Consider the following 26,821-nt stretch of genomic DNA (forward strand, 5'->3'; position numbering starts at 1 on the left):
TCTTGTTGAAACAACCATTTCAAGGGCATGTCCTCTTCAGCATAGGGCAACATGACCTCTTCAAGTATTTTAACATATGCAAACTGATCCATGATCCCTGGTATGCGATAAATAGGCCCAACACCATAGTAGGAGAAACATGCCCATATCATGATGCTTGCACCTCCATGCTTCACTGTCTTCACTGTGTACTGTGGCTTGAATTCAGAGTTTGGGGGTCGTCTCACAAACTGCCTGTGGCCCTTGGACCCAAAAAGAACAATTTTACTCTCATCAGTCCACAAAATGTTCCTCCATTTCTCTTTAGGCCAGTTGATGTGTTCTTTGGCAAATTGTAACCTCTTCTGCACATGCCTTTTTTTTAACAGAGGGACTTTGCGGGGGATTCTTGAAAATAGATTAGCTTCACACAGACGTCTTCTAACTGTCACAGTACTTACAGGTAACTCCAGACTGTCTTTGATCATCCTGGAGGTGATCATTGGCTGAGCCTTTGCCATTCTGGTTATTCTTCTATCCATTTTGATGGTTGTCTTCCATTTTCTTCCACGTCTCTCTGGTTTTGCTCTCCATTTTAAGGCATTGGAGATCATTTTAGCTGAACAGCCTATCATTTTTTGCACCTCTTTATAGGTTTTCCCCTCTCTAATCAACTTTTTAATCAAAGTACGCTGTTCTTCTGAACAATGTCTTGAACGACCCATTTTCCTCAGCTTTCAAATGCATGTTCAACAAGTTTTGGCTTCATCCTTAAATAGGGGCCACCTGATTCACACCTGTTTCTTCACAAAATTGATGACCTCAGTGATTGAATGCCACACTGCTATTTTTTTGAACACACCCCTTTCAACTAATTGCCCAATTGCACAGCCTTAAGAGCGTGCATATCATGAATGCTGGGTCTCATTTGTTTTCTGAAAATCTACTGAACCTACTGGTAACTTGTTTGCCACGTAGCAATAAAAAAATATACGAAAAACCTTGATTATTCTGGTTAGTCACATTGTACTGCTATTATTTTGAACAATACTGTATATATATATATATATATATATATATATATATATATATATATATATATATATATATATATATATATATATATATATATATATATAAAATGCATTAAATCCGATTTCACTTTTTTCACGTTGGTTGGTGTGTAATGTTGGTGTTTGAACATATCTATATAACAGTATCTGCAAAGTTACGAAGCTGAAAGTTCAGTGTAAACTGAGATATCGTCTTTTAAAATTCTGGCAATTTAATGCCTACGAAAACGGCTGGCAAGGGACTACAATAAGTTATTTTCCAAGGTCCGTGACATCACAAACCCAGATAAACCTAGGAAACTAGAGGTGTACATAAAAATGTCTTTATTTCTTCAATATATGAATGGCGATTATGTCTTCTAACGATTCTAATGGATTCACAAGTTTCAGAATCATCGTTCTAAAGCAGCAGTTCTTAATACTGTTCCTCACATCCCCCTGCTTTGCACACGCTCTGAATCTCTCTCTCTCTCTCTCTCTCTCTCTCTCTCTCTCTCTCTCTCTCTCATTCAGCTCAGCTCCAACAATGAACTGTTCCAATTATACACTTATTTTCACATAGCTATGAGAAGGGTTAAACATGGACGTGCGTGCAGTTGCCGTATTGTATAATATTAAAGCTTTAATCAGGATAAAAACATGTATTAAAAGCTAACATAAGCAGTAGCATTTACAAATATTAGCATTTCTAAAAGTATGATACAACAACAAACAAAAAACATAGGCGTACCATTATAACCCGTGTTTGCACATGTTCTGCACGATCCTCTTCAAAAATATCCTCAATCATAGACTGTAAAAAAAAGATGGATGACACACATTCTCTTCCATTGAACAAAAGTGAAGTCGCCATTGTCCTAATAGGGTGTGGCCATATTGCGCTGATTTGGGACCAGAGACTGCACAGCAGAGAGTGAAGTGGAACCATGTCCCACCCACAATCCCACAGTCAACCGCAAACACACAAATGCACCTGACCCTTATTTTAATTAGCCTGACTGGTCCAATTTTTGTCTGCTGATTTTTGGTATAAGAGGCTTGTGTTAAAATAAGGTAAATACAATTCCAATCTCTTCCTGAAGTTCCCGAAAAAGTCAGTTGGCACCTCATTTCGCTCAGAGAAGCTGTCAGCCTCAGCTGTCAATCATAACGTCACACTCCCGTTTTTATAGCATCACATAACTAACTAAAATCAAACTTATTTTAAAAACAAACACACCTAACTTACATCAGCATGATCAAATCTACATCAAATTACATAAAACAAAATTGAAAACAAAATATTTAAAGTGAAATTTAATTATTTTGTTTGTCTCACGTCCCATTAAATTACATGGAGTGGGTGGGGTTTATGAACAATACTGGGACCAGCCAAATGCAATGGCTTCACTTTTGAGGATTAGCAGTTCAATTAAATTTTGCTCCAAATATATGAACTAACCTGTTTTGAATACATTATATTTAACGTGTTCGTTTATGTCCAATATTAGTGTCAAAATGTTGGACTTTAAATGAAATCACAGGACACACGATATGACAGTTGCATCTGAATTTATATGAACTAGCGGTTTTAAATATAGTATTTTTATATTTAACATTAGTTTATCAGTATGTTTGAAAGTATATTTTTTTGATTATTGGTGATTCCATAGGCTCTCTCTTGCAAACACATGCGCAGTTTAAAACACCAAATAGTTATGCTGTGACAAGAACAAAGAGTCTCTCTCTTGCTCCACCCATGCAGGATAATATCTGATTATGAGTATTATGAAATGTAATATACTCTAATTATAAGTACTTTATTTTTGGAATGTTATGTACTCCAGATAACATGTAATCAGTTAACACCCAGCTCTGTGTAAAATGCATGAAACACAGGGAATGAAACTCCATCGAAACTCCATCTAAGGGGTTGGTTGAAGTGGGTCGATGTCCTATAAAACAAATGTGTCAAAGCAGATTCACAATGAGGGAATGAAATGCTTTAAAAATGAAATGAATGGTGCAGTAAGCGATGTTTGAAAAACGCTGTTTATAAGCTCAGTGCACAAGACGGAGATTAGAAGAACAAGGTATTAATGGTCAAACTGACATGCAGGCAAACAAATTACATTTTACAAGGTTTTATTTAGAGGGATGGCAGAAAGAAATACTAAAGAGGAAAATGTCTGAGGTAGGAATGTCCTGAGCTGATCTTAGGGATCGGGATTGTGGGCCAATTGAGCATTTTTTAGCTGATCAGTATTGGCTATCCTTCTTTACGTCAGCTGTCATGCTGGTGTGGTGCGGTAGGTGGCATATGTGCCTTTGAGCATGTTTGCCAACCGCCATTAAAAGAAAAAGAAGAAGCTCAAATGTGCTTATGTGATATGCGAGAACCAATGAGGTCTGTTCAAGCACGTCACACTCACATTTGACCTTCTGTGTTTAATGTTTTTGATGCACACTTTAGTAATGAATCACTCAAGTCATTTATCTACCGTCAGACTATATGAGACAAGCTGTCATAATGCGTTGCTATGGGTTGAGTCCTCAGTCTTGTCGCGAGCTTCATGCTTTATAACCATATCTCCACTTTTTCTCTTTTATGTTGCAATGATTCACCTTTTTTTTACATCTAAAACAGATTAATTTTATCATCAGTCCCATTTTCATAATTGTGACCACGCAGCCTGTTTACAGTGTCTACCATTGTAACATGTTACATCTACCAGTGCCTTTGTACATAAGTACAGTGGTTCTCAACCCACGGGCTGCATGCGGCCCGTCACAAATTCAAGTGTGGCCCACCTTGCTGAACACAATTTAAAAAAATAAATTTGTTCTACAATTCATTTTAGTTTTTACATCAATTTAAAAGTATACTTAACAAATATAAGCTATAATGTTTTTTTATGTAAAATAATTTAGTTTTTAATATATTATTTTCAGACACAAGCAGACCTGTGCTCACATTATTAAAGTTACACATTTAACGAAAACTCACAAGCATGCACTTTGGCAGAATTCAGTTTAAATTGTAATCAGCAGCCATTCGTTCGGTAAATTTGAGCGTCAGAATTGACACATTTGCTATTAAGGGAGAAAAACGAAATGTGGAAAATGCCAGCGAATGAACACATACAAACAAGAGTCATCGCAGTAGTGAAAGAAGGAAAGTGCTGGACTTTCAGCATCAACTTTCAGTTTGCCCCGCCATTCACTTGAAGATATTTAGCCTATATTTACTGCTATATCCCATATTTTGTGCAGACAATTCACTAAAGCTCGCTTTGCGGGTCATAGATGTGCCAGCGTGATCACTTGCATTTGTTTCCGTGGATTTGCCGTCATTATTACTCATAAGAGTAATACATCATTCGTAACTATAAAGGGTCTACTTTTATTTGTGCACTCACAATAGCAACAAAACATTGTGCTTTTATAAAATAAAGAAAACAAACATGATGCACTTTCTGCCGTCTCCTCTTGAACAGGAGCGCTTACAAAAAGGAACCAAAATTTAGCTCACACTATAGAAATCTTAAAAATAACTACTTAACGAAATAAAACAAATCAAAAATAAAAACTCTTTCATTATAATCATAATCCGTAAAGAATGCACTTCTCTCTAAATGTGCGTCTGAGGAAATGGAGACAGGATCGGCAGCTTCAATCTTGCGACACAGACTCAGAAAACACTATTTATTAGTAAATAATTAAAGTATTAAATTATATTATTACGGCATATCAATATTTGATATTAATTTGGATCAACATAGGCTACAATGTGAACTCAAATTTTCTGCAATGTCACGCGTCAAGTCACGCTTCATTGTGCTGAAGTGCTGTGTCCTTTCGAGCCAAATTTCACAAAATTGGTTATCTCCCAACAGCATCAGGTGTTTTATTAATGGTGTTTATTTTTTACATTGAATGTAATCGATTCGATATCATCATATTTAGGCTATAATAAGTGTATATGAATGTAGGGGCGGAGACATCCTTTTGGGTAGGAGTGTGTTTGTTTTGGTGATTTCAAATATCAACAGCGTTTTCCAGAAATCACTTTCTGCAACATTAAATGAAACACATTTTAGTTGCCCATCTTTGGATACACGATTCTACATATTATAACTGTGATAAATGTGCAATTTGTGTCATTGTTCAGCTGCCTTGTGAGGACCAGATCATTTTGCTGAAGGGCTGCTGTATGGAGATCATGTCCCTGCGAGCGGCGGTGCGTTACGATCCAGAGAGTGAGACTCTGACGCTGAACGGGGAGATGGCAGTCACACGGGGCCAGCTCAAGAACGGGGGTCTGGGCGTGGTCTCCGATGCCATCTTTGATCTGGGCGTCTCGCTGTCATCCTTCAACTTGGATGATTCGGAGGTGGCATTGCTACAAGCCGTGATTCTGCTTTCCTCCGGTCAGTGCTATTCTCAGTTTTAATCATATAATTTATTCTTTTTCTTGTCCATCACATTATGGTAAAATGTGTTCACACAAAAATAAGGCATTTTAAATATTATTGCCAAGATCTCCATCTCTCTTCTCACAATCCTTCTTTACAGACTAGAGTTTCTTGTCGCAGTGAAAGATCCTAAGAATGTTACATGGTCCAGAATTGTGATGCAGGCGTTTGTCAGTTGCCTATCGAAGCCTGTTTCAACCGCTGACTTTTTATCTCTTTTTTTTTCATAATTGCGAGATATAAACTCAAAATTTTGAATTATAAAGTCTGACTTTATAACATGCAATTCTGACTTTATATCACTCAGTTCTGGGTTTATAATTTGCAATAACGAGCTTATATATTGCAATTCTGAGAAAAGGGTCAGAATAGCAGGTTTATATCAGGCAATTTTAAGAAAAATGATAAAAAAAAGAAGTTGTAGTTGTAGTCTTGAAGTTGTCTTTGGATTTCTAGTAGAAAATATTGGCTAGTGGTAAATTGGGTTAAAACATGTTTACATGACACCTTCATACAGTGATGCATTTCTGCCACACACATTTTTTTCACTCAATTTCCACTTTTCTTGTAATAACAAGGTATTTAAAAAGGTGTCAGAACAATATATTATTTTGTGTTTAAACTTGTTAAAAAAAGTTTTTCCTCATAATAACGACATTTTCACAAAAATGTTTTGAGTTTTTGAGTGTTGCTGTCGCCACAGTCCTGAGATAAACAAGTATCTGCACACTCCTGAAGTTACTACTGAAGTTTTACATTTATTTTAATGTTATTCTTTTTTATTGAAGTGGCATTATTAGGATTAATCTTTGATCTATCGACAATATATTGCTATCCAGAAATCACTCAGACACAGAGGATATGACTAATTTAAGATGATCCGATCAAACCTGGTCTCAGAATATTGCAAGAAAAGATGTTGTTTTAATGAGATGATTATGCCATGACATCTCATTATTACGAGATATTTCAGTGGAAAAGAATATGTGTGGCAGCAATTTGTCTCTGTACCTACATAATCAAAACATGAGCAAATTCCAGTAAATATGAGAATATCCTTGTGCATGCAAATGCAGTCAAAGAGAGGCATAAATGTCTTAAAGAAGGATGCACTATGACTAAAACGATCAATTTGAGCAGTGAAAAAAATCCTATTAATGCCGGTTGTCAAAACTAGCCGTGACTTCCACCAGGAGTCTGTTTAAAAGCTATTAGGCCAGTTGCAGTGGCTGATTACCCAGGATTACACAGGCCACTGACGGGAAACCACTTAATAACACTGTTAAAACAGGATTACACTTCAACTGAGAATGTCTCAATCAATAGATAAAGACTTCAGTCCAAGTGGACTCTCTTCTACAGATTTGTTATTGATTCCTGCCCATTTAAACAGATTGTACACTGTTCCACCTGAGCGGACCTGATAAATGACTATAATGCCATTTTTAGGTAATTAACTAGTGTCCTAAATGTCTTTCTGATTTAGTTTTCAAGAGAGAATGAAGGAGGTGATTTTCTTTTTCTGCATTAACACATACAATCTTTTAAAGGGGGGGTGAAATGCTATTTCATGCATACTGAGTTTTTTACACTGTTAAAGAGTTGGATTCCCATGCTAAACATGGACAAAGTTTCAAAAATTAAGTTGTACGTTTGAAGGAGTATTTCTGTTCCAAAAATACTCGGTTTGTCACAAGTTTCGGAGTATGGGTCTGTGTGACGTTAAATGTAAAGGAATTTCCTTATATGGGTCCTAAGGCACTTCTGCCGGAAGAGCGCGCGCTCCCGTATAGCAGAGCACTGAGAGCACAGACATTCACTGATCAGAGCGAGAGCATCGCGAAATGTCACAAAAGGAGTGTGTTTTTGGTTGCCAGGGCAAGACAACCCTGCACAGATTACCAAAGAAAAAACAGCATTAAGGGACCAGTGGATGGAGTTTATTTTTACAGAGCATCAACGGAGTTGTACAAGTGTTTGTGTTTGTTCCCTGCATTTCGAAGATGCTTGTTTTACAAACAAGGCCTAGTTTGACGCCGGATTTGCGTATCGTTTATTTCTTAAGGATAATGCAGTCCCAACGAAAAAGGGTCATGATCGTCTGTTGGAACCGCATGCGATGAGTAAAACTGCTTCAAATATCTCTGTGTTGTTCACTTAGCTATCGGCGTGTAAGCACATCAAGTAAACAACATGCGATGTTGTCATCAAACTGCACTTTCCACATGTACAGCTTAAAAAAAAAAAAAAAAAAGACTACATAAAGTGGAACTTAGTCATTTTCCAAAACCGCTAAGCAAATATATACAGTTTCAGTACATACCACATAGAGACGCCTTTGCTGATGCTGCTCTTGTTAAATTTCAGCCTCTGGATCTGATTCTGAATCATAAATATATGCTGAATCTGACTGTTAGCCATGGTTTGTTTTGGTTGGTTTTGTCCTCACGGTAATGTCACAGCTTCCAAACGCTCTCGACGCAAAAGCCTACTGGCGCTCGTGATTCTTTAGCTCCGCCCACACGTCACGCCCCCAGCCGCTCGTGTTTTTCCGGGAAAAATCGGTACAGACTATCTTTCTCTTATAAATATAATAAAAATAAAGACTTTTTGGAGTTATGAAGGATGCAGTACTACTCTATAGGTACTCTAGATTAACAGGAGATTGAGTGAAAACGAGCATTTCATCCCCCCTTTAAGTACTGTAACAAATCAGCTGTTGGTATCGTCATCATGTGAGCAGTAACTTTAGACTGGCTCTTTAAAATTAATGTACAAAACTTTAAGTTGTGTAGTGTTACTAATGTTGGACTTGTGTTGTTGAGTAATGTTAATACTTTGGAAATGTAATATGTTACAGATTACAAGTTACCCTATGTAATAAATAGTGTAACTTTTTCAGTTACTTAATATATAATATTTAAAATATATACATAAACTCCAATAGGAAATAAAAGATTTATTGTCCTATTATGTGTACTAAGCTCCTGAAACATTTGTGTATTTAAGAGCAGGCAGTGCAATCTGTGTGTGTGTGTGTGTGTATGTGTTTTGTGTGTGTGTGTGTAAAATAGAATAGAATAGAATAGAATAGGCAATAGAACAATAAACAGTTGTATGTACAGGTATATTATGTGAAAATTTAAATGTAGGCTAAGTATGTGTGTTAGATAAATAAGTGTATAAATAGTGTGTTCCACATTTAAGTGTTCATTAGATGGTTTGCCTGGGGTAGAAGCTGTTCCTGTGTCTGGCCGTTCTGGTGCTCAGAGCTCTGTAGTGTCAACCAGACAGCATCAGTTCAAATAGAGTGTAATTTTGGATTTCTTTGGGATGGGGATGATGGTGGAATGTTTGAAGCATGAGTTTCCTTATTTATGCCGTTTCCTCTCTGCAGCCCTGAGTTTAGAGCGATGTTCACGGAGAACATCTGAAAACCAGGGGGCAGATAGGGGGGTGTGTGCTGGCCTGGATAACGGTGGGCAAAAGTTGTCCAAGCAAGAGGTTAGAGTGGAGCAAAGAGTGTCAGTAGCACGGTTCATGTACAGTGCAGAAAAACTGAGAGTCTGAAGGAAGAGAGGATGAAACCATAGAAGATAGACGAGAGGGAGAGTGTGAGCATAGGTTGCTTTTAAAGGTGGCTTGCGGTAGAGTGTATGCCATTTCAGGAGTAAGTGTGAGGTTAGAAGTCATGAGGAAGTGGTCTAATGTGTGCAGTGGAGCAAATAAATGGAGCAACGGTTGTCCATGGAGCAACAGCGTAAGTAGATGAGGTCCAGGTGGTTGCCTGATTTGTGAGTCGCTGTAGGAGACACTCGCTTGAGATCAAATGAGGCAAGCAGAGTTTTGAAGTCAGCAGCCTGGGTTTTATCTAGGTGGATGTAGATGATGAGCAGTTCCAGAGGAGTACCATCCTCAGGAAAGTTTGATAGTAACACATCCAACTCCTCCAAGAAGTTTACCAGTTCACCTGTGGGATGATAAACAACTACAAAGTGGATTTTAACAGGGTGCGTTATAGCAATTGCCTGTAAATGATGGTTGAGATAAGGAGACCAGTACCCTCCCGGTCGTGTGAGGGGTGTGGGAACAAGTGAAATAAGTGGAGAGGGGTGCGGAAGTGGCAGTGTCTTCAGGTTTGATCCAAGTCTCAGTTAGGGCCATGAGGTTGAAACCGGAATGAGTAATAATAGAAAAATAAAATCTGCTTTGTTTACAGCAGACTGGCAGTTCCAGAGACCAACTGGAATAGAGAATAAAGTAGTAGAAGTCAGAGAGACAGGCTGTAGATGATTGGGATGGGCCTGTCTCCAACATACAGTGCTTGCTCTCTGAGTGTTAGTAGTAATAGTAGAGATTTGAAAGCACATAGTAAAGACAATTGCCCTAAGTATCTATCTATAATACTTAATTACTTATAAGGTGTCTTTGCTCATTGGAGTTGTGAGGTAGAGTCGATGGTCTTTACACTCATCGGTCTTCACACGAGGAGGCTTCACACAAGGGCTGCAGTGACCGCTGCCGCTGTGAAACTAACCACTTTTATATTTGCCTGAGTACTTGTTATTGAAGTCAGCTTGCCATGCCTTACTATTTAGCAAACTGAAACTGGAGAGTCCCGCGGCAGGCAAACGTTAGCACATATTTAAACAAAGTTTCCTAAAAATGCTAAAACACTTACAAACTGCTGTCCTTTTCTGTTGCCCGACTGTTTCAGTGGACTACAATTTCTCCATAAGGATATTAATGCCAGTAAATATTGACCTTGTGTGGACACTTTTTAGGTCCCTGTGAGGAAAAAACTTATAAATCACACAAAGTGAAGTGTTTGGAAAATCTATAAAAATGCCTGTAGATTTGTGTGAGGGGTAGGTTTAGGGTAGGGCAATAGAAAAACCATTCGGCCTATGGAAAATGATTGAAATGATTGAGAAATGCCTTTGAAACACTATCAGTAAGCTTGTGTTCACACTTATTTTTCTTCTGGAAGTTGAATGACTCAGAATAGAATGAAGAATTATAAAATCACATGGCAACATCTTCAAGCCCTGCTTTTTTATTTAGACTGTTTGAATGTATTCCGAAATCAAACTCGCCCCTCACCTTTCTCCCCTTTATTTCACCGACAGATCGTCCAGGTTTAACGAGCGTTGAACGGATAGAGCGCTGTCAGGAGGAGTTCCTTTTGGCCTTCGAACATTATATCAACTACCGCAAGCACAAGGTGGCTCACTTCTGGCCTAAGCTGCTGATGAAGGTGACAGATCTGCGCATGATCGGTGCCTGCCATGCCAGCCGCTTCCTGCACATGAAGGTGGAGTGTCCCACGGAGCTCTTTCCGCCCCTCTTCCTGGAAGTGTTCGAAGACTGACAGCCAACCGATCAGGCCAAGCTGCTCCCACCAACACCAACCTCCACAAATCAGACTCTGTCTCCCAGTTCCCGGTCACATGACTCTGTTCTAGCACTACTGAGCATCTTTCATTCCATAGTTCTAGGAGTAGCTCTCTGGCCTATTTTGAATGGAACCATTCCTTTTATAAAGCGGGTACATGTACATGAAAAGCGCTACAAATGTTTTCTTTCTCTTTTTGTAAAAAGAAAAATCACCTTTCTGTTACCATTAATTTTTTTCCCTCAAACGTTAAATTGTTTCATTTCTGATCATAGTCTTTGATGCCGCTTAACAGAGATGTACAGTATGAACTATGCATTCGGGTTTCATGTCAAATGTCAGGCCTCAGAAAAGAGACCACACTGCAAAGAAGGATAGCAATATTTGGTTTCCTTTCACATCTCTTATCTGTTAGTCTAATGGTATTTTATGCTTACAAGCCATAGATTGTGTATAGTTCTGTTCCAAACTCCACTGAGCTGACTACCTAGACAACATTTCAAGACATCATAGATGCTTCCTTATATGTGACCCTGGACCACAAAACCAGTCTTAATTCGCTGGGGTATTGTATATTTGTAGCAATAGCCAAAAATACATTGTATGGATCAAAATTATAGATGTTTCTTTTATGCCAAAAATCATTAGGATATTAAGTAAAGATCATGAAGATATTTTGTAAATATCCTACTTTAAAATTGATTTTCTCAGTATTTATTTTTTTTGCACCCTCAGATTCCAGATTTTCATATAGTCAGTTACATCTTTACCAACTATTGCCATATCCTAACAAACCATACATCAATGGAAAACTTATTTATTCAACTTTCAGATATTGTATAATAATCTCAATTTAAAAAAATCAACCCCATTACCGGTTTTGTTCTCCAGGGTCACATATCGAGACAAAAAACTGCTAAATCACAAATAGCTCAATTGTTCACTTAATGGAAAGCCAATACTGACATTTTTTTACTTAAAATTTCCTTCTGCTCTTGAAAGTGAGATTACATTTCATCTGCCTCACGGTCTGCTGAAATTGGTGAAAAATACAAAATTCAGTAAGAACACATCAAATTCTGCCCATACCAAATGATCTGAGCTGCTATCCAAATTAATTGAATTGCTCTGTAATCTTGTTCATCTCATGTTTTCTCTAACATTTTAGGAGAAACATTTTTTTTAGAAACCACTGCAAATTCCAAAATGCAACTTTGGAGCAATAAAATGGTCTTGTGGAAAGTAAAGTAGGCATAAAATAACTTTCTAATGTCAGGTATACACTATATGCATTTCAAAGTTATCGGATCGCTGTTCCTTTCACATTACATGGCTTTTTTTAAATTGCTGCGGTCACACACTACAAAATATTTCAAAAACAAAGATAAGTGATGGGGGGAATGACGTAAGACTCACAACTCCTGCCCTTGTGATTTCCCAGTCCCGGAATCTGGCTCTCTCATTGGCTGTAGGTCGGCACTAATGCAATTTCCAGACAAAACACATTTTCACGCTGCAAGACTCTTAGTCACAGACAGGTCCAGATGTTTGACCTGCTACACTCTTAAAAATAAAGCTGCTTCCAAGGGTTTCTTCAAGCGATGCCATAGAAGAACCATTTTTGGTTCCACAAAGAACCATTTGTTCATAGGTTCTTTAAAGAACCCTCTCTTTCTTACCTTTTTGTAATCTGAAGAACCTTCTTTCGCCACAAAGAAGCTTTTGTGAAACAGAAAGGTTCTTCCGATGTTAAAGGTTCTTTATGGAACCATTTAGACAAAAATTTTCTTCTATGGCATCATGAAGCACTTTTATTTTTAAGTGTAAATCGGTCCTTCTCTCAGATCACACATTTTAGGCTTTTGTCGTTGAGTGAAAATCATGTAGCATCTACCTGGCATAAATTAAAATTTTTGGCCATTCTTAGGCAGCATTGCGTGTGAGACACATGCTTTATTGTCTATTGCCTACATTTGCTATTTTCAAAGCAGCTCAGGGTTTTGAAATCTTTTCTAAAACAAAAAACAGCCTACTTTCTAAATGGCATGGTGGCATGCCAGTTTTGATGGTGGTTGTGCCCTCGAGTTAAATCCTGTTTCTTTGTTAGTGGACAGGCAGACCTTCATGATCCTAAAGTTAAAGTGCACATAAAGAGGAAATTCCAAGTTATACATAACAGGTTTTCCCGGTGATCTAAAATCTCCCTAAACTTGAGCCCTTTTAGCCAACAGCCACTAACATTAGCCCATTATGCCTCTATAAAGGTGCCAAAAAAACTCCCTAAAAAACTGTACTCTGTTTGGACTTGTGTTGGACTGCTCATAGGAACTTGAAGTCATGATTTAATAGCCAGCCATCACTAGATCCATTGACCCGCAGGGATGGGACTTTGTTCAGCTGAACTCTTCTTCTCTTCTTTAGCTGTCACACGATAGACCAAGGCAATGCTTCTGCTTGAACTTGTTGGTGCTACGAGTTTGCCGTTATACCTCCGGGAGTGCTGTCTGGGTGATTGACACATGCAAATACATAAAACTCTGTGGTCAGTGGTCAACCCTGCTACATACATGTGTTAATGATTGTTGTTTCAGATGTTCTCGTTTCTGTCCTGGTTTTCTTCTTTTACTGTAGTGTTTTTAATCTTTCTTGTGCTGCAAAAGAGTTTGACTCTCACATACCTCTACTGATTATCAGGAACCAGTTGTCCATCTGTTTTGTTATCTTCTGTTGTTGTTGAAAGATGGACATGAATTCAGATTCACACCTCAAAACGCAGAGCATGTTCAATCAGTGTTTTGTTATAGTGATGCCTTTTGTAAGCAACAGAATTGCTCCAGTGGTTTTACATGTTTTGGATTACACATACAAATGTACACGCCAATGTAGATGTTCAACAGACTCAAAGTCATTGCACAGACAATCAATGTGTTCGCAGAGAGTGTTATAAAAAAATGTGGAGGGAAAAAAGGGCCACAGCCAGGGTCCAAAATTAATATTTTGCCACAACTGTCAGTTTTCTCTTCGCTAAGCACCATGATACCTTAGTTATGGTCGCATGCAAAACATCCCATATTAACGTGAAATACAGTTTTTCATAATTGTGCAAAATGTATTTTTCAGCTTTTCCCAAAATTATTTTAATAATACAAAATTTTAAAAAACGAAAAAATACAAAACAATCTGTGACAGATTATTATTTTGTAGATATTAGTAATTTATATGCATTTCATTTTAACCCTTTGAGCGGTACTTTTTATTTCCATGTTTCTGGGAGTACAGTCCCACATATGGAATTTAGAACATTCGGTGACGTTCCATAACTGCCAAATTCAAACTGCATAACCGCGCAGTGGCTAGCACTTAGCCAGGGACAGACGTGCACTGCCCTTGTCATGTTATTAACTATGCAGTGTTCTTAACCACATAATGCATACTTTAGGTTTCAGACATTTAAATACACATGAGTACTAGTAAAACAATACATTTAGAGTTTGAAAAATACACGCATACGTCTATGGAAGCAACAATAACAATCCTTTCAAATTTACTTTGCAGATCTGTTTTATTCATGTCAGAGTAACTATAAAACTCACTCTCTTCTTCACCCAGTTCACCGGCCACTTGTTACTTGTATTTCAGGAGAGACTGATGAATTCACGTGCTGTGAGTCAACTGAAAATCAAGATAATTTGTGAATCGGAGTGCCAGATTGTTCATGATATGCTAGTTTGTGAATATTTTTAATAAAAACAAAATAAAAGAGATCCATCTGTCATACAGTGTTTTCCGCAGCCACAGTTCATGGAAACAGTAAGTTCTAAAAACTCACTCTGGGGGGACCGCTAGAATATTTTAAACTCACCCCTGAAAAGGTTAAATTCTCACACACAAGTAAGATTCAGGATATTGTTTTTACAATTTGATTTATGTCATGCATTATGTTGCTGTCTTATGTATTTGATTTCATTTTTTTGGCCAAAAGATAATTCTGGACCCTGGCCACAGATCAACACCTGCATACACAGACACGCTGGGTGGGAGTAAATACTAATTCCTCTGAGCGCACAGGTAAAAAAAAAAAATTAAAACAAAAATTAAATAAAGATATTTATGGTGTAAAGGAAAGAGGCTGTATTTTTTCTCAGACTGCAGATATTTTTTTACTTGTTATATGCACAATATGAACACTTTTATGACAAGGAAACTAAAGACTCTTCTTTAGTCCTGTTTTTTTAACAAACTATCTTTAATGATCTCTCCTTAATGTGTTTCATCATTCCAAATTCATTGTTTAACTATGTTAATTACAACTTATATATACGATCTATTAATAATTACAATTTAAAAAAAATAAAATCCTGCACAACCAATCACAAAAAGGGAAGCTCACTGGATGGCAGAATCAAACCTAAAGCCCATATTCAGAAAAACAGAGCAGATCTCACCAGGCTGAACATTAAGAAACGACTACAGCACATCTACTTCTGTTTCTATGTGACTTTATTAATATTTACCTGATCACACCCACTTTGAATGTGAATCAGTTATCCAACATTACAATAAAATGTATTTTACTTTCTTTTCTTCTTTTCTTTACAAAATTTAACGTATTGTACAAGCCTGCTGTGTGACAGTGGAGCCTTGAATTTGAGTTTGGATCATGATGTGATTTGGATATCCTGGAAGAGACATTGCACTAGACAATAATCCTGGATTTGGCAGATGATGATGATGATGGTGATGACATTTGCACCTAAGGTGAATAGGAGAATAAAGATGGTTTTGAGAAACCCCAGAAATATTTGTTGTTCTGTGTGTAGTACATGAATAATGTGAGATTCTGTATGCATTGTTATGGCCTTTACTCATATACACAGTACAGAGCAAAAGTTTGGACACACCTTCACATTCATATAGTTTTCTTTATTTTCATGACTAAGAAAATTGTAGAGTCACACTGAAGGCATCAAAACTATGAATTAACATGTGGAATTATATACATAACAAAAAAGTGTGAAACAACTGAAAATATGTCATATTGTAGGTTCTTCAAAGTAGCCACCTTTTGCTTTGATTACTGCTTTGTACACTCTTGGCTTTCTCTTGATGAGCTTCACCTGAAGAGGTAGTCACCTGAAATGGTCTTCCAACAGTCTTGAAGGAGTTCCCCGAGAGATGCTTAGCACTTGTTGGCCCTTTTGCCTTCTGTCTGCGGTCCAGCTCACCCCTAAACCATCTGGATTGGGTTCAGGTCCGGTGACTGTGGAGGCCAGGTCATCTGGCGCAGCACCCCATCACTCTCCTTCTTGGTCAAATAGCCCTAGATGCCTTCAGTGTGACTCTACAATTTTCATAGTCATGAAAATAAAGAAAACTGTTGTATAGAGCAGTTTGTATTGATTTTAATAAATGTGAGTTTCATTTATAATGTCAAATTTTACATCATTACAATATTTTGCATGAAAAGCCTATCAAGTTTCACTCTCAGGTATTTTATTTTAACTTGACCTTCTATGAATGCACCGATGAAAATTATTTCAGTAAAATGTGATTGGTCACAGCCATGGTCAGCCTTGTCCCTGTCTGTGAAAACACACGACCAGACCACAACGTTGTCTTTAATCACAACCATAATGTTTTAATAAAAACAACCAATTGCTGAAGATGAAGCAATATAAATAACTATATTTAATGTCAAATAACTATATATAACATTAACTGCTGCACAATTTCAAGAAAAGGGTCTCAGAATTTCACATTAACATTTGATGTGTCCCAGAGCCTTTGATAATATGAAGCAAAAATAAATAAAAGCTTTAAAAAAAATACTCAATAGCTAATTTGGGCGTCAAAGTTACTGAAATGAAATATCCGCCATCTTTTCATTTCATTAGTCTAGTTGTAAAGTTGTTGTTATTTATATATATATATATATATATATATACTATGTAATTAAATCTGAAAAATGTGTACTGTATTTATAATGGGGAAAAAAAATTACTACCCATAATTTATATTAGTCCTATTTTAAACACTAATTTACATGAGCGTAATTAAATGATGCCATCTACTGGACAATATCACTACACACACATTTAAAATTAAGCCATTTTCACTTTACCTTTTTGAGCTTTATATACAAAATATGTTGCATTGGTGACATTGCCATCACTTGCCTAACAGTTCATCCTGGGTTGTCATGGAAACAGTCCTTTCATCCAGCACTGCTAGGCTACAACTGACCCATATACCTGTCGACTGCCCTCATTTTTCCTGTTTCATACAAAACACAGAGATCATTTTTCAAATTAGCTCAGATGTAACCTGGAATTAGTTCATTGTGCAGAGGTTCACTAATTCACATGTTCAGGACATGCAGTTCAATAAAGAGTCGCATAAACAAGAAGTTAATATTGTTACATTTTAAACTTAATATTGGCTTTTTTTTCGCTCCATTTTGCCAACAAAGCCACAGCACAACAAATGTGCTTCTCTTAAAAACATGTGGTGGTGTTTCGTTGAATGAATGAATTTGTCGTTCTGAGCAAAACAGATGAGTCAATGATTCAATTAATTATTCATAAAGACTGTCACTTGGTTAGTTACTGAATGAATCAGCCGTTTGAATGAATAGTTCAAATGACTAAATTCAAAAAAAGCGTACTATGATTTCCTCATATGACCCCTTCTGTTTATTTATTTGTGCTATTTACACAATTTTTTTTTTTTTTTTTGTAGGCGTCCAGGTACAGAAACCGAATAATTAGATGTAAAATAGCACTGCATAGTCTTCACTGTAAACATTTTTTATACACAATCAAACAAAAATTTATTCAGACACCTTCAACAGTTCTAACATTATTACAGTTTATTTGTGTAGTAAGTTCATGTGTGGCAAGGAAGAGGACAAAGGGGTCGGCTGGAGTGTAACAGCGGCCCGCCACACAGAGCAGCCTTGACCTGAGTAAAGGCCTGCTGACACGGCTCCGTCCACTGGACCGTATCTGGTACCTCCTTTTTAGTAAGGTCAGTCAAAGGGCTGGTGAGGTCCGAATAATTAGGAATAAACCGTCTATAATATCCCACCAGCCCCAAGAACTGTCTTACCTCCTTTTTGGTCTTGGGTCGTGGGCAGGTCGCAATAGCGGCAGTCTTATCAATTTGGGGACGCACCTGCCCATGCCCCAAGTGGAAGCCCAGATACCTTACTTCCACACGCCCAATCGCACACTTCTTTGGGTTGGCCGTGAGCCCCGCTCCCCTCAGCGACCTCAGGACAGCCCTCAGATGCTGCATATGCCGCTGCCAATCATTACTAAATATAATAATATCATCTAGGTAGGCAGCTGCATATGCAGCATGGGGCCGTAGAATCCTATCCATGAGGCGCTGGAAGGTAGCTGGGGCCCTGAACAAGCCAAACGGAAGGGTAACAAATTGGTGTAACCCGAACGGCGTTGTGAAAGCTCTCTTTTCTCTGGACAATGGAGACAAGGGGATCTGCAAATAGCCCTTTGTTAAGTCCAATGTCGAATAAAAACGAGCCGTGCCTAGCCGATCAAGCAACTCGTCATCCCGCGGCCTTGGATACTGAGCCGTCCGTTTTCAGAACTAAAACTATCGGGCTCGCCCAGTTACTATTAGATTCTTCTATTACCCCCATGTCAAGCATAGCGCCCAATTCAGCCTGAACTACTTGTTTCTTGTGCTCAGGTAAACGATACGACCGGCTGTGAACTACCACGCCCGGCTCGGTCTCGATATGGTGCTGAATTAGGTTAGTATGGCCCGGTAGGGGCGAGAAGACGTCGGCAAACTCTGCCTGCAATTTCGTTACATCAGTGAGTTGGGACGGCGAGAGGTGATCTCCACCTGGAGCCAGGGCGAGGGATTGTGGTTTGATATTCGCCTCTGGCCCGAGATCATCCTCTCCGCCAATCACCGTTGCCAACATCACTGATTCCGCCTCATTCCATTTTTTAAGGAGGTTGAGGTGGTAGATCTGACGGGACCCGTTCCTATCGGACCGTATTACCTCATAATCGAGATCTCCGACCTGTCGTGCGACCTCAAACGGTCCCTGCCACTTAGCCATTAATTTGGAGCTCGACGTTGGGAGTAATACAAGTACTTTCTCTCCCGGTGCAAATTTGCGTAACCTAGTTCCCCTGTTATACAGCTGGCTCTGCCGGTCCTGGGCTTGTAACAAATTCTCCATTGATAGCCGCCCCAATGTGTGGAGTTTTGTTCTCAAGTCCAGCACATACTGAATTTCGTTTTTGCCCTGAGATGGTCCCTCCTCCCAAGTTTCTCTCAGTACGTCGAGCACCCCCCGGGGCTGGCGTCCATAGAGAAGCTCGAAGGGGGAAACCCCCTTGGAGTCTTGTGGGACCTCTCGCACAGCGAATAACAAGGGCTCTAGCCACCTATCCCAATTTTTGGCATCTTCGTGAACGAACTTACGGATCATGGATTTAAGTGTGCGATTAAATCGTTCGACCAGGTCGTCGGTTTGTGGGTGATAGTTGCTAGTTCGAATCGATTTAATGCCCAACAATCAGTACAGTTCGCATAGCATACGTGACATAAATGCCATGCCCTGATCGGTGAGGATTTCTTTTGAAACCCACCCAGGAGATAAGACGAAACAGGGCATCCGCAACACTTTTAGCGGAAATGTTGCGGAGGGCCACCGCTTCAGAATATCGTGTTGCATAATCAACTATGACTAATGCAAAGCAATGTCCTCAAGAGAAACAGGTGCTGATAATTTTTGCCCAAACCACTCACTTACTGCTCGTCTCCTGATTCTCTCTCCCGCTGCAGACTTCGCTAACCCCCCCAATCAACCAAAACGTCTGACAGCTGTTAGTATTACAATATTTACACAACTATCAGTACTTTGTTGATCAATTACCAAGCAATGCTTAATTTTGTTCAGTCTGTGGTGTGAAAAGTTAGCATTAACAATTCAGAAAAATATGAATATCACTAGTAGTCCACTGTATAAAGAATTTTTGGTTATATTATGTCACAGTTCACTTTATTTCGTTATACTCACTAGCATAAATTTATTATAGTGTCCTGCACTTACTAGTAAAATAAAAAAATATATAAAACATTATATCTGGTGTCTGAATAATTGTTGGTTTGACTGTGCATTAATTCTTGTTAAAAGTCAAGTCACCTTAATTATATAGCACTTTAAACAAAAACAATATTTAATAAGGAACTAGTGCAGTGTGGACAGAACAGGGCTAATATGGTCATACTTCCTGGTTCTAGTAAGAACTCTTGCTGCTGCATTTTGGACTAGCTGTAGTTTGTTTAACAAGAATTCAGAACAACCACAGAATAAAGCATTACACTAATCTAACCTTGAGGTCAAATGCATGGATTAACATTTCTGCATTTGACATTGAGAGCATAGGCCGTAATTTAGATATATTTTTTGGGATGGAAAAATGCAGTTTTACAAATGCTAGAAGCGTGGCTTTCTAAGGAAAGATTGCGATCAAATAGCACACCTAGGTTCCTAATTGATGATGAAGAATTGACAGAGCAGCCATCAAGTCTTAGACAGTGCTCTAGGTTATGACATGCAGAGTTTTTTGGGTCGTATAATTAATGCCTCTGTTTTTTTCAGAAGAAAATAACAAGTCATCCATTTTTTTATATCGACTATGCATTCCGTAATTTTTTTCAAATTGGTATGTTTTTCCGGGCTGCGAAGAAATATAGAGCTGAGTTTCATCAGCATAAAAGTGAAAGTTAACACCGTGTTTTCTGAAGATATCTTCCAAGGGTAACATATAAAGCGTGAAGAGTAGCGGCCCTAGTACTGAGCCTTGAGGTACTCCATACTGTACTTGTGATCGATATAATGCCTCTTCATTCACTGCTACGAATTGATGGTGTTCTGACCAGTGTTCTGATCCGGAAGTACAATCCTTGAAGACAGCAGTCACAAGCCTTAAATTGGCTGATGTCATGTTTGATAAGGCTGATGTTTCACTTCTTTGTGATGTTTCATTGGGTTGTCCCATTTTACCCAAGAACCGGAGACAGCATGCTTTTTACGTCATCCATGGTTTGTCACATCCTGGTACGAAGCCTTCCCAAAAGTTGATGGCTTCTAAATTTGTCTGGTGCAGCCTAAAGAAAGACGTGGGAGCATGGCCTGCTTCATGCATTGCCTGTCAAAAAGCGAAAGTACAGCATCATGTTATGGCACCGTAAGCGTGTTTTGAGATACTGGAGCGTCATTTTGATCATGTGAACACTGACCTTGTTGGTCCTCTTCCGTTGTCTCGTTGGTACGCTCACCTGCTCATTAGGTGGATCCGACTACTAGGTGGCCAGAAGTGGTTCCTTTGGTGTCTGTGTCAACTACAGACATTGCCCAACTTTTATTGTCTGAGCTTTGGGCTTCATCACATTACAGCTTATCACACACAAGCAAATGGTCTGTGTGAACGTTTTCACCAAACCATTAAGTCTTCACTGAGAGCAGCCTTGAAGGATGACAACTGGTATGACGGGCTCCCATGGGTGTTAGCACCTAAGGAGGATTTACTTGCATGTTCAGCGAAACTGGTTTATGGGCGGTGACTTTGTTCCTGATACCGACAACCCGTGGTCTGGCCCACCTAATTGTCCTACCCTGCACAGCCTCGCATCAACATTTATTCCAGTGCCCACTTCTCAGCACAGCCTTCACAAGACTTGGTTTCCCAGCTATCTGTTGTCTGCAAAGTTTGTGTTCGTTTGACATAATGATGGACCATTCCAGGTTCTGGAGTCCTTGGACAAGACATTCGTTATTGATGTAGGAGGGATGTCGGAGTGTGTTTTTATTTTTTATTTTATTTTTTTACTTTGTTAGATCATGATGAATGAGTAACAGTTTTTAATAAATTTAAAGGGAGCAGAATTTGCATGTTGTATAGCCTACAATGTTTTAGGATTAAGGTAAGGAAATGGTCATTATTTGTATTGGCTGCCACACCAAATCATGCTCATCTGCTTGTTTTTCTGTTTAATTTAAGTGTTTTTGAGAACATATATATACTTTATTAACAAGTAATTGTATAAATTTACAATAAGGTCTGATTAGTTCATGTTAGTTATTTGTATTAAAGTTTATTATTATTGTAAAGTACTACCTATTGAATGTATTTCAAGCGTTCACTTGAAAAATATGAACATCAACTCCAGAACCCCCCGCCCCCCCCCCCCCCCTCCACTCCCAAATTTGTCCCCCCTAAACACAGAAAAGCCCCCCCTCATGTGCCCTAACACCAGGCCTGTCTATCCAAACCTTTGTGTGTGGAAACTTGCAATACAATGATGATATTAACTGGATTTTATGATGTTATGTTTTCTACAGAGATTTATAGCATAATTATAATGACAATTGTGGATTACACTAGCATATCGAGAAGAGTTTATTTTCTTAATGTTTTGAGTTGTGTAGCAGGGTATTATGGGCTTTTTTATGTACTATATACTTTTTTATATTTAAATGGAATAAGCTTACATTTTGTTTTCTAATTTTCATAAATTTAATATTTTACTATGTGTTAGAACCTAGTAATACTTTATAGAAATGTACAAATGTTGGTATTGTTGTTTTTATCATTTCATTTTTAAGGTTTTATTTACAACAGAAACTTTATTGCATTACTGTACATATTTACTGTACATAATACACTATTACCAACAGCCTTAAAACATAACTTAACTTAAACTATAGCACAACTTAAAATATATCAAATCATTGCAACTAGTTTTTACAAGTGAACTTTTTAAACTTAAGGTATATTTTTGTCTTATTATTATTGCTGTACATGTAATTCAAAATTATGATTCAGTTCTTTTCTTAAAATACTGGCTGACACAAGTTATTTTGATTTATAGTCGAAATCTGTTGAACAACAATTAAAACTTTATTTCAGTTTACAGACAATGCATGCTTTCTTAACCCTTTAAGCCCTGAGGCCATTTTCCCTCACAGAAGTTGATGTTTTTTAATGAATGTCATGCACAAAAATAATGACTCATAACTCAAAGACTTGCCAGGAGAGTCAAAAGGTTGGTATCATTTGATAGAAAACTTTCTGTACATTCAGTGGGGAAAAATAATTCATTTGGACATTCTCCTGCTGAGAAATAGCTGAAAAAACGAAACATTTGAGTTTGAAATTGAGAAATTCCATTTTTTGTTGATCAAAGCAGTGGTTTGAAAATATAATTAGTAATATTTTTGCGGAGGGGGGCGTCCCACCTGCAGTACACTTTGTTTTAGAGGGACTGCTCAGCGCTCGTTGATCGAAATTATTCTAAACTTTAAAATGATACCTAATTTATGTTATTCCATTCAGGGGTTGCTTAGTAATTACATTTTGAATCATAAACCTGGGGTGTCCCCAGGTTTAAAGGGTCAATGATTGAGCCTCTGTTGCTGCAGTGACAGATTACAAAGTACATTTACGAATGGAGCCGTCAACACACACGACCCACAGCACTCCCAGGTCAAAGCTCACATGCTTGTGACCATTGGGACAGGCAACCATTGAGATCCAGTCTGTGCCTTCGGGATCGGAGCGAGTGACTTCAGTTCTGCAATAGACAAAATATACGGTTTCTTGAATGCAGCATTTGGGTTTTTATAAAATCGTTGATCATAATACCTGTAATGTTATGACTGTTCAGCTCACCTTTGGTATAAGTTCCCTTGATAGTTGACACCAAAGACGCTGCCATCAGTGGCTACTTCAATCATGGATAGAAATCCAGGAATGTTCTTAAAGCTGTTGGACCCAGGACAGGCATTACTAGACACATCCTGCACAAGATCAAAAGAGACACAATGCAGTCGTCAATTCATTGTACAGTGACATCAAGAAAAAAAAATCTCACTATTTTCTCCCCAGTTTCTTTATACCTTTACATGATATCTACTTTATAAAAACCTGGTGTATTAAAGCTCTTATATTTGTGACTTTACCTTCATGATGTAGATTTGGTCATTGCGGTTCACTCCCCAACAGCTGTACGGACCACAACTGTAGTACTTAAGCTTTCCATTAAGTTGAACCCAAGGAGTGGTACTGGATGGCCATTTGTTGTTAGCATCCATATTTAAACAGAATATGTCATCATTCATATTGACACCTGCAATGATCTGATCACCTCCAGCATCCACCTGTTTGAGAAGCCCTAACAACACAATCAACAGCTGGATGAAAGTTTGGTCAGTTTAATAAAAAGATGATATCTTAGGGCTATTTTAAAACTTGTAAACTGGCTGAATAGGCTCGTCTGTATTTTGCCCTCTGTTACTCTTCACCTGGAAACTGAATGAAACTGCCGCTCTGAATCTTAAAGATGTTGTTTGCTTTGTTAACCCCCAGCTGACCAGCAGGACCAACACTGAAGTGCTTTAGAGACCCGCTGATCTTTGTGAAGACATTATCAATCAGAACGAACACTTCATTAAGATTGTTCACTCCAACCACTGAGCCAGAGCCAGCGTCTATCTGCTTCAGGTTACCACTCATCACAGAGCACTCTAAAGCTGTGAAAACATGGTGGAAAGTAAGGTATCAGTGATTGCAAATACAGAGACTTTATTATATATATATATATATATATATATATATATATATATATATATATATATATATATATATATATATATATATAAAAGAAAATAAAAATCACATAAACAAAAATACAAAAAAAAATAAAAAATGTTTACCCAGAGTTTGAAGGAACTGGCAGCAGAAGAGTAGCAGGACGCTCTGATAAACCTTCATTGCTCCACAACAGTTACTTTTAACCTATTCATGACCAGAATTAATTTATATAAGTATGGATGAAATATGAACAATATCACAGTGACAGTAATTAAATAGACAACCTTATCTGGTTAGGTCAGGATTCAGCAGTAACTGGAGAATCTAATTCACTGAAGACACTTGGAGGGAGCAGAACGAGGTTGTCGCTTGGCTCCAAAGTGAAACTCTGGTATGATTATTTTCTTCTTCTTTCTGTTCAATGGCCGTTAACTCCTTAAGAGTATTACTGCCACCTACTGCATATCTTGCACACATGGGTGATAAATCTGTATTAATATCAAGAAAAAAGGCCATTGTAATTCCCTACCCACCCCAGAGGTTCAGCCCAAGCTTCAGCTCAAATCCTTTCCCAGAAGGTCCACGACACTGGCTTGTTCCTTATATTTTTTAAAAGACTGTTACGCTGATCTTAATGTTTACTGCATTTGCTCTACTGTTTCAAAAACATCACATTCATCACACACACCATATTCATGCTTCTCCATTAATGCAAGTGTTGAATTTAGTCCTGTGTGACACATCCTTAATCTAGAAATAATTCTTCCTTTCTGTGTTCTATTAAACTGTTTTTGCCTACTGATTTTACAATATTATAATACCACCGACCTGTGATGCTATTTATTTTCCCATCTTTTTTTGTTGTTCCCATATTCTTATTATTTCTCTATTAATTAGTGATTTTATCTAATTTCTTCCCAGAGGCACCTTTACATTCACCAAGTTTTTCTTTAATGCTTCCTTTGCTATCTTATCTGCTCTTTCATTTCCTACTGAACTGATATGTAACCAACAAAAGTATACAATTATACCCTCATTTTTTCAGTCTATACAGTAATGTATACATTTCTACTAGCAGGTCTTCTCTAAAAGTTTTTGTTGACAATATACTTTTAAGAGCTGATGAAGAATCTGAGCAAATTACAGTCTGAGTCCTATTTGACTTAATCTCTTCTACTCACTGAAATCCTACTATTATAGCAGCTAATTCTGTAGAATATACAGACAATTTGTCTTTTAACCTTAAACAAATTTGTCTTAAATCTTGGAATGTACACTCCTACTGTATGCCCACTTTTTGTTTGACTGGGTCTTTAGATCCATCTGTATATATCTGCATAAAGGATAAAAATTGTATCTCATAAAAACATTGATTTTATAACTATTAGTATATCTTTCTTCTGCTTTTTCCCGGGCCTCCAACAATCTCATTTCAACACTAGGTTCAGGAATATTCCAAACTGATACCCTTTTTAAAGGCATATTGGAACAGATTACTTCATTCTCCAGACCACAATCCTTGACCCACTGTTCATTCATCCAAAACTATTACCTCCATTCTTTTTATATTCCCAACAATCATTTAAAGTTGTGTGTGTACGATAATTCTTATTAGTACCCTGTAAATGAACCCAATACATCACAAGCTGTTCTGTTATCTTCTCTCCCATTTCGACCCTGGCTCCTAGAGGGGTTTACCTTATTGCTCCACAGCAGATCTTATATTGATGTTGTTCAGTTTCTTTAATTCTGATTTTGCTGTAGCGCCATACACTGCACACCCATAGTCTATAGTAGACCCTATGCTCCTTGTAGATGTTTTTTTCTCTAGAATCTTTATCTTACTATCACTCTCTGTTGTTTAAAGTGATAAAATATAACTTAATTCCCACCATATTTCTGATATTATCGATCAGTCTTATTGTCACGCTGTCTAGTCTCTGTTTCCCTGGGTGTCCACTAGTGGGCTCACTTCCCCTTAGGCACTTTACAGTAGGCACTAGAATTCCTATAGTATTGTCCTGTCTTCACAGTAATTGCACTCCTGTTAATTGCACCAGGTGCAGTCACTTAGCCTCCCTATAAATACCAGTCTTTTCCTGTTGTTTGTATGGAGTCCTTACCCTTCGTGTATCCAGCATTCGCGTCTCCCGAGATTCTTCCTGGTCTGCTCGTCCTCCGAGTCCTCGCTTTTTCCGGGTTCCTTTTCCTGTCCCTTTTCTTTGTTTGTTTATTTTGGACTGTCTTTTTGGTTTTGACCTTGGCTTGTGTTGACTACGA

General features: G+C 38.0%; 2 protein-coding genes across 7 annotated transcripts in view; one reads left to right on the plus strand and one right to left on the minus strand.

The window, feature by feature from the left end:
- Window positions 1–15,700, plus strand: part of thrb (thyroid hormone receptor beta) — a 112,859-nt gene extending 97,159 nt beyond the window's left edge. For all 5 annotated transcript variants that reach the window (XM_052533986.1, XM_052533988.1, XM_052533989.1 and 2 more), the window contains 2 exons: window positions 5,203–5,461; window positions 10,636–15,700. In XM_052533986.1, the coding sequence (XP_052389946.1) occupies window positions 5,203–5,461; window positions 10,636–10,877 (501 nt within the window). In that variant the 3' untranslated portion in view covers window positions 10,878–15,700. The remainder of the gene's footprint in view (window positions 1–5,202; window positions 5,462–10,635) is intronic.
- Window positions 15,701–22,685: 6,985 nt separating this feature from the next.
- LOC127935811 (fish-egg lectin) lies at window positions 22,686–24,967 on the minus strand. 2 transcript variants are annotated; one of them, XM_052533999.1, is made up of 6 exons: window positions 24,826–24,967; window positions 24,664–24,745; window positions 24,253–24,480; window positions 23,911–24,122; window positions 23,621–23,748; window positions 22,690–23,522 (listed from the first exon to the last, which is right to left on the minus strand). In XM_052533999.1, the coding sequence occupies exons 2-6, from the start codon at window positions 24,719–24,721 to the stop codon at window positions 23,378–23,380; spliced, it is 771 nt and encodes a 256-aa protein (XP_052389959.1). In that variant the 5' UTR covers window positions 24,722–24,745; window positions 24,826–24,967; the 3' UTR covers window positions 22,690–23,377. The 2 variants fall into 2 exon arrangements, with proteins under 2 accessions (XP_052389960.1, XP_052389959.1); XM_052534000.1 differs by lacking the exon at window positions 24,826–24,967 and having other exon boundaries at window positions 22,686–23,522.
- Between the last annotated feature and the right edge of the window lie 1,854 nt (window positions 24,968–26,821).

This window comes from Carassius gibelio, chromosome A19, assembly GCF_023724105.1.
Source record: "Carassius gibelio isolate Cgi1373 ecotype wild population from Czech Republic chromosome A19, carGib1.2-hapl.c, whole genome shotgun sequence".
Lineage (NCBI taxonomy): Eukaryota > Metazoa > Chordata > Actinopteri > Cypriniformes > Cyprinidae > Carassius > Carassius gibelio.